At 32.0% G+C, this 8666-nt stretch overlaps 1 protein-coding gene across 1 annotated transcript in view; it reads left to right on the top strand.

Annotated features, from left to right (window-relative positions):
* LOC106684648 (dynein axonemal heavy chain 10) overlaps positions 1-8666 on the top strand; it is a 114757-nt gene that overhangs the window by 46946 nt on the left and 59145 nt on the right. Inside the window, exons 13-15 of the mRNA XM_067051521.1 lie at positions 261-353; positions 2298-2450; positions 2529-2640. Coding sequence (XP_066907622.1) covers positions 261-353; positions 2298-2450; positions 2529-2640 — 358 coding nt within the window. The remainder of the gene's footprint in view (positions 1-260; positions 354-2297; positions 2451-2528; positions 2641-8666) is intronic.

The raw sequence follows: 8666 nt of genomic DNA, 5'->3' as shown, positions 1-8666 counted from the left end.
AATTGTACATTACCTAATGCAATTTTTTTCTTAAAATTTTAAATATATCATAATTATGAGAGATAGTTGACTGTGGATGACTTATATGAGGAGAAGATGGTTGGAGGTGTGGTCAATATTCAATATGCAGTCATTATACAACTTATTTGTGTTTTATTTTGACCGCACCCCCAACCATCTTCTTCTCGTATAAATATATCATAGTTTAATTGCTACTTTTTTTTCATTTATTTTGTTATTTCAGTATCGATAATTTTCAGAAAAGAAGACCCATTTTGCTGGTAGGAGAGCCATCTTCTTCAAAAACAACATTGTTGAAAGAATTTTCTAGATGTTTATGCTTCAATGATTATGTACGTAGTCAGACCATTTTTTAAATATATTTAAATATTAATAATATTAATTTTGAAATATATTAACACCTCATTACAACATGACTGCTTGTGAACTGGCGATTTTTATGTTTCACTGCACTTCCCTTCTTGCTTCTTTGAACTGGGTATGGTATACCATATTCCTAATATTAGCAGATCACATCAGAGTTCAGGTTTGCTAGAGTGTTTTATTTATCTATTTTAAACATTGTAAGAATTGTTAGAACTCTATTCTAAAATTATGAAACTCAAGATTATTAAGAAGTATACCATCTTGTTTACTTTGTTCTGATGTTAAAAAATACCTGAGAAAATGTAACAAACATTTTTAATAAATGTTTTGGTAGTATGAAGTTAGTTTCTTTCCCTCATGAAGTACTTTAATTATCTGTCTATCCTATGTTTTTTCTTTCTGTGCATCTATAAATTTGTTCATCTAATGGGTATCAATGTCCTACTCCCAAGTTAATTATCTTTTTTTACATAACATTGTGTTAATTACATAACAGGAAAATATCGTTTTTCCCATTTTCATAGTATTTTTGGCATTGAAAAATAGCATTGTTCTTCTAAAATTTAAAGTTTTTTTTTAATGTTTTTTTATTTTAACATATATATTTATTAGAACCATCTAAATTTTAAATGTGAATTTTTCAATGAAGTTCATTACAAATAAAATGGTTTGTGGTTTTAATTTTTCTAATATAAAATTTTCCTATTTAGTTTTTGTGTAGAAGCCTTAGTTTTATTAATTAATATCTATTAATTCATTACCCTTACTCCATATTGCTACTTTGATTTAATAGTAGCACAACTAAAAAAAAAGTTTTTTTTTGTTTAACGTGTTCCAAAGATCATGTAGTTTCACTGTAGATAGTGGCTCATAATCATTTTCTCTAAATTTCCACTGCAGGACAGATGTGCTTGTATTAAATTTTACTCAGTCTTTCCTGAACAATAGTTATTTCATTATTTTCAAGAGGTTAATTCGAATCATTTTCTTGAATAGTGATAAATTTTGCATTGTGGTAAGTTGGAAGCAGTTTTATTCAGAAACTGTGACATATTTGGATCTGAAATTGTTTTGAACTATTTGAGTTGAAATCAATATATATAAGTTGCTATGTACGGCATGAAGGTGAGGCAGAGCATGGAGAAAATGTGATTGGTAGTTCTGTGCTAAGATTCAGTAATAAAAGAATCATAAACCTAAGACTTGCCTACTCAAAAAATCATTCTTTGTCCCCAAGAAAAAATACAAGATCTTGATTTAAAAATAAATAATAATTATATGCCAAAATAATATTTTTCATTCTATAATAGCCAATAATTTTTTGTTTCTTTTACTCTAATTATTTGAGACCTTTTTCGATTTAGTCATTAAAAATTTTATGTTGCTTTTTACTTTTTTTTTATTGTAATTTCTGTGTTCTTTTTCAACTTCTCTTTAACTATTTTGTAATTTATTTCATTTACCCAAGATTTTTTAAAAAAATATATTATTTTTACATTGTTTTGGATTATTCCATGTATACTATAACTTTCTAGAGTCTTCATATAGTAATTCTGTTTTTAAAAATACCCTAAAATTCATGTATCTACATACATGAATTTACCAAGAAAATATAACTTGATTAATTTAAAGATTTTTTTCTTAAAAAACATCACATTTTGAAAAATGTGTTAGAAAAAACAATACATTTATTTTATAAATTTAGTTCTAAGAGACAAAAAATATATAATATATACAAAATTAAAAGAATAGAACAACGTTTGCCATCAATATTCTAATAAATGTATATTTAAAATGTTTATATGCTTCTCCAGTACGATCAGTATTATATAATATCTACAACAACTTTAAATTATAAATGTAAACAACTTTAAATTATAAGTAACAATTTTAAATTATAAATATTCCAGGATCAACTTCATTTAAATTTTTCAACAATTACCTTAGCATCAAAATTTCAAGTAGCCATAGAAGACAGACTTCAAGAACATGTTTCCTATGCATGGAAACCAAAAGATGGAAAAAAACTGACAGTTTTTATAGATGACTTAAATAATTCACAGGTAGTTTTGCTTTTGTTTTATTTTTAGTTAGTTGCTTGCTTATAGTATTTTCTTTACCATCAATTTTTTTTATTATAGATTGTAAAAACTACCATGGGACAACCTAAGGCTTTTCTTAAAATGCTGCTAGAAAATGATGGCATGTTTACAAGAGATGGAAGATTCATTTGGAAGATAATAAAAAACATATGTAGGTCTTAAAAAACAAAACAAAATATCAAACATTAATATTGTTCATATTTTTTAATGTGAGTTTATTCTCCTTTAAACTACATTTTGATATAGTCTGTAGTACTTTTATATATAAAAAATTGATAGAATAATTACAATATCATATATATGTTAAATAATATTAACAACTTTTTATACATAAAAGTACCACTGACTGTATCAGAACACTTTTGGTTTGAAGGGAAATGAAGTCACATAAAAAAAATATGAACAATATTATATTTTACCAATGGTACATTTTTCCAGTACTGTTTTTAAATTAAGGTTAATACTAATTTAACAATCATGTGTTAAAAGTAAATATAAAAAAATACTGATGTGATTGTGTTAAGAGTTACCAGTCAATGATAAACTATATGATTTTAAAATAAATATCTAAATGTACTCATTTGAGTTATATCAGAATTATATTGACTTTGGTGTTTTATAGTGGATATAATTGAAATAGAATGAATCATCTCGCATACTTACATTATTATTTTTTATTTATATCATATCCAGAATAGTTTATTTTGTAACTTATTTTCAACAGCTAAATCCTGCGATTTTTAAAATTAAATTTATATTTATTTTTTAGTGATGTATGTGTAAGTTTTTGTGATAGTGTAAGTATATACTTGTTTCCTCTTCCTCTTCCTTCAAAATAAATATTATTTGAGATGATAGTAGATTTCAAGAGCTACAAAAAAGTTCATATGTACCATGGTCTGATTTTCAACAGACTTGGAGAAAATTGATATTTTGTGTTTTTTTTTAGCAAGTCATATTTTTTGCTGAATGGGAAGTAGTAATTCAAAAACTATTGAGGGCTATTAAAATCCAATTGCACCATCATATAATAAATTAAATTTCATTTAAGAAATATGGTTAGTTGAATTAAATTTATTTAAAAGAGTCCTCAGAGTGGATCCATAGCTATAAGTTTAAGTTTTATTTATAAATCACACTTTACTTGTGAATATTTTTCTCAGCCACCTGTTAAGTGAAAGAAAGTCCAATTCTGTAAAAATTTCTATTTTCAATAAGATTAAATTTCATATAAACTGGTATTGGTATTTGGTAGGAGGAACTGGTCCAACAAGTGGGCCTCCTGGTCCATTTTGCCAAGCCCTGGTGGCAAACAGAGTTGCTGCCGCATATTAACCAAGGTGGGAGTGTCAAGATTCATTTTTTGGGACCACCGAAAAATGAATATTAACTGCCTTTGATGGGAATCAAATCCACAACATTCCGAGCCAAGTGCTCTGAGACGTACACCCCAATTCACATGGGCATCACGTCTCTTAATTTCATATAAATGAAGTCAAGGCTTCTTTTGGGAACTCTAGATTTAGATTTTGATTTGGCAAAAAGTGTGGTGTGAAATTATTTTTTTTGGCATACATAAATTCGTTTTTTAAAGAGATGATAGTAGACTTGAAAAAGAACAACAAATTTCAAATGAACTTTGGTCCTATACCATAAAGATAAGCAGGAAATTCATGTTTTATGTATTTTTATCCAAGTCACCAGCAATCACTCAAAAACTGTTTACATTAGGTAATTCTATTTTTGAAAAATCCTGAATTATTTGCAATTTGTTTTATCAGCCTCCTACTCAACAACAAATAGCTAAACCACATTTCTTAAAGGAATTTTATCTGCTTTGTGATGGTTCAATTGGATCTTAATTACTTTGAATAGTTTTTCAATGATTGCTTCCAATTTAATAAAAAAACCTGCCTTGATTAACACTTTGAACATGGATGATGACAGTGCCATGTATGATAACAATATATCGTCAAGGGAGATCACTTGGAGGTGGGAAGAGTTCTAGCACCTCCCTTTCTTCTTGGATTGTCCTGAATCGTGTTTAGTACTGTCTTAACTGGGCTTCCACCACTTATGATCGATTATTCTGAGTTCTGCTGCCATTAAGGATATTTACACTCCTTCAATTTTTTTTTATTATCAAATTCATGTTCAAAAGCTTTTTTAATTTAAAAAAATATATATTGTTTACTTTTTTTTGGATTATTTCTTGTTATCTAAGTATTTTATAGAAAATGTGGTGATATACAATAACTTTCTTGAGTCCTCATTCAGTATTTCAGTTTGAAAAAACATACTAAAAATTCATGTATCTACATAAATAGATTCAGTGGCATACACAGGTGATTAGTGTCTTCATGGTTAAAAACATGGTAAAAAATTAAACTTTATTTGACTAAAAATTACATTTTATACATAATATAATGATAATTTAAATATAAAAAATTGTGCTTTTAAATGGTTTTTGAGAGAAAAACCAAGCCCCCATGGTCAAAGTGTTAATAAAACATAAAATATCTATATTCTCATTTTGTTTTGTTGGTCTATATATACTTTTTTGTATACGTTCAAGGTCTACTATCACATCTGAAAATTGTGACCAAGATTTACAGGACACCCTTTTAGCACAAAGTCCCTTAGGTCTTTAGCAATATTTAAGGTGATAAAGTAGACCTCAAAAGTAAAAAAAAGGGTCCTTGCAGACAATGGTCCTTCTTTCTCTACAAAAAAAGAAGAGAAAACTGATATATTTTTTTTTTTTTTAGTATCAGGTTATTTGTTGAATAGGAATCAACAACTAAAAAACTATTCTAGTTAGGTAATTATAAATTGGGCATAACAAACTAGACTAATTTACTTTTTTTCTAAAAACGTAGAATTTGTCTATGTTAAAACCATTCAAAAAAGACTGTTGAAGTGTCTAAATAACATAATGATTAGTTTTTCATAAAGTCCTGAATTATTTGTGATTTTTTTTATTACCTTCCACTACAGATTTTCCACTTCCTCGTTTAACAAGCTTTAAGACCATATTAATTACATTGAAGTTTGTTGGAGAATAAACTGAGATCTACCATCAGTTTTTTTTTTTTTTAATAAATAAATACTTTATTTAAATAAATCAATAAGAAGTGTATTTTACTAATTTGTTATTATTTTTGCTGTAAATACTGTTGCTTGTTGGATACTGAACTTCATATCATATATGAGTGTTTTTTTTTACGAGGGTCAGTGGAAATCTTCAAAAGATCCATTAAAAGCACCTCCCTGTTCATTCCTCTCCATGGGAGTGCAGTTAGGCATTATTTCACGGAGGGAAATAGCTGAGTGCTGTCTCATTATTCTCTTCGCCTAGTAAACCTTCTGGCCCTCTCCTTCACTCTCAACCTCTTAAGGACGACTGTGATGAATTTTTTCACTGCATTCCTATGCTGGTCCGAGCGCAGCATATGAATCACTACATTTTCTTGTGTGACACTTCCTCCACACACTCTCTCCAATTTGCTTATTTTTTCAATAGCGCCCATAAGAATTTCATGTGCAATAATGTTCAATGCGGTTGAAGAAGAACAGAGAGAGTCCTACGGGGACGTGAGGTGATTTCTGAGGGAGGTGACTCCAAGAGAACAAGAACAACAGGCCACATCTGAGAATCAGAACAGACGACAGCTCGCACAACAAAAGACCAGTGGAAATAGAAGTGCTGGAGAAGATTATAAATGTCAAAAGGTACCAGATTGTTTGGAAAACAAGAATGTCAGGTCCTCTGAAAGTGGATTATAGCAACTGTGGCAGAAGTTCCATTGCAACGTTCTGGTCATACCAAGCATTCGGGAAGATGAAATATGCAGAGCACTGAAAGAAGTGTCTAAACCCAGGAAGAATCACTATTTATATGTCAGAAACGCATTGGTCCGGGACAAGATAATAAATTATGGTGGACAGAACAAATTGGAGTGGATCGCTTGTTTATCCAGTGTACAATGATGCTGGAGACAATCTGAGACGTGGAGCATCAAAAGGAGGTGATGCTCGCGTATCATCAAGACAAAACAAACCACAGAGGACTCAATGAAACGTTGCATGCGTCACGCAGCAGGTACTTCTGATGGGGCATGAATCACATCATTCAGGAAACCATAAAAAACTGGGAAGTGTGTCTAAGTACTAAGTACGATAGACATCCACCCAAGGCGATGCAAGAAGAGACCCCCACCGCAGATGCTCCTCACAGTGATCTTTTATATATATATTTTTTCTTTCTTCTTCTCTCTGAATTATGGGTGATAACGGAATAGTGAGAGTGGCGGTTCTAAGCATCGAGGGTCTGAACTTAAACAACCCACCTCCAGCTGCAGCCACTACTGGAAGTCTCTCTAGCGCAAGCTCATGACATGACGCCAGAATGGATCAAAGTCTGCAACCACCCAGGACTTAAGAAAGGCACTTTCTGACCTGTAAAGTATGCTATGTAACTCCTGGCATGCTACAATCGCCGATAAACTCAGCGAGATGATGGAGATAATCCAGGTACAGGGTTCGATGCAATTTCTATCCAATGTACTAAAGGTTCAGTTTGCTAAAAGAGCTGGGGGAGGAATGTCGAGAGAACACTTCTTTGTAGAGTGTGCTCAGGAGCTAATAGACACAAGTGCCTGGGAACAGGAGGCATGAAGAGAAGTGGAAGAGCCAGGGTGGACTAGGATTACATACAATTGGTCTAGAACAACTCTACTGCCCTTTTAGAAGAGAGTACAAGGACAGTGGTAGGGAGAAAACTTCGAACAGGGACAGAAGACCATGGCAAGCAAAGCCCACAAACAGTAGCCGGTGAGAGGACCTCAAGTTTCACAGATGCAGCACTCAGTGTTTCGAGACAATGTCCCTATGTGTACCGTAGGCAGTGATCGAACCAAGTGGAACCGATACAGTAAACTGGGCATGGCACATGCGGTGCAAGAAAGGTCAGTGGAAGCAGTATTACAAGCATTGTGAACTTGGTTCCAATTTTATGGAATACCAGACAGAATTTCATCTGACAGTGGCAAAGAATTCGGTAATGCGAGCATCAGGAAGGAAATGCAAGTCCTGGAGGTAGTATGGCACCTCAACACCCTAGGACATCTCAAGAGTCGTGGAGGGATAGAGAGACTTCATAGTACACTCAGTGACCACTTGCAGGTATACTAATTGGAAAAAGGACTCGAACCCGATGATGCGATGGAACAGGTGATAGTGGTATATAACCACTCAATACACACAATCACTGGGTTCACTCCTTTTGAAGTCCTTTTTGGTATTGGGGGACATCGTTGGGATTATCGAGGTACAGCTATTGGATAGGGTGAAATTATCAGTAATAGTTTGGCTCAAAGAAAGTTGTGGAGTAATGTAAGGGATAGAGTTGTGAGGGAAAAATGTAAAAGAGTGGAGCGGATCGGGGTATGGGATCTGATGGGACAAGTTAGAATAGGGACAATAGTATATCACAAATTAGGTTCTAACAGAGGGAACTAATTTCAAATATAAAAGATATAGCTTGGGTTGAAATTAAGAACTTTAATATTTAATAGATAGTATAATTTTATAACATAAGAGACTTTTCTCAGGGCGTGTTTCCTGGCAATCAGAACAGACGACACTTTATTACTAATAACACTTTAACTTAATTACTAGACATTTTACTAATACAATAAATTCATTTTGAAACAAGACTAACCAAACACAGCTTCCCCTGATAATTGTTGATCTCTTCTTCACTATGATGCTATATCCAAACTCCCAACAATGGCTTTAGTCTTTCCCGCTTCTCTAGCTGAACGGACGTCTTCTCTCAAAGCCCGCAAAATCAAGAGTGACTTTATTCTTCTTGGGTGACAAATGGTTGTCTTCCTTTTTCAAGATGTCCACCCTTGCTGGACAAAAATTGATGAGGACCTCCTCATCCTGGAAACATCATTTCCCAATCGCGCCCAAACAACAAAATGAATCTCAAAACCATAACCTGCCTCGATGTTCCATGTAAACATCGATTGTTGCACAACAGTTAGGGATTTTTGCACATTATTTTTACTTTCTGAATATTATTCTTTAGCACTATTTCTTGACTTCTATTTTTTCTTAAATTTACTGTATTTTCAATTATGATGGGAAGAGTTAAAATAGTTTTTATGA

Source organism: Halyomorpha halys, unplaced genomic scaffold (assembly GCF_000696795.3).
Source record: "Halyomorpha halys isolate HHAL.00 unplaced genomic scaffold, Hhal_1.1 Scaffold598.1, whole genome shotgun sequence".
NCBI classification, from domain to species: Eukaryota; Metazoa; Arthropoda; class Insecta; order Hemiptera; family Pentatomidae; genus Halyomorpha; species Halyomorpha halys.
Note: the sequence above shows the minus strand (reverse complement) of the source record. Positions and strands in the feature narration are given on the sequence as shown.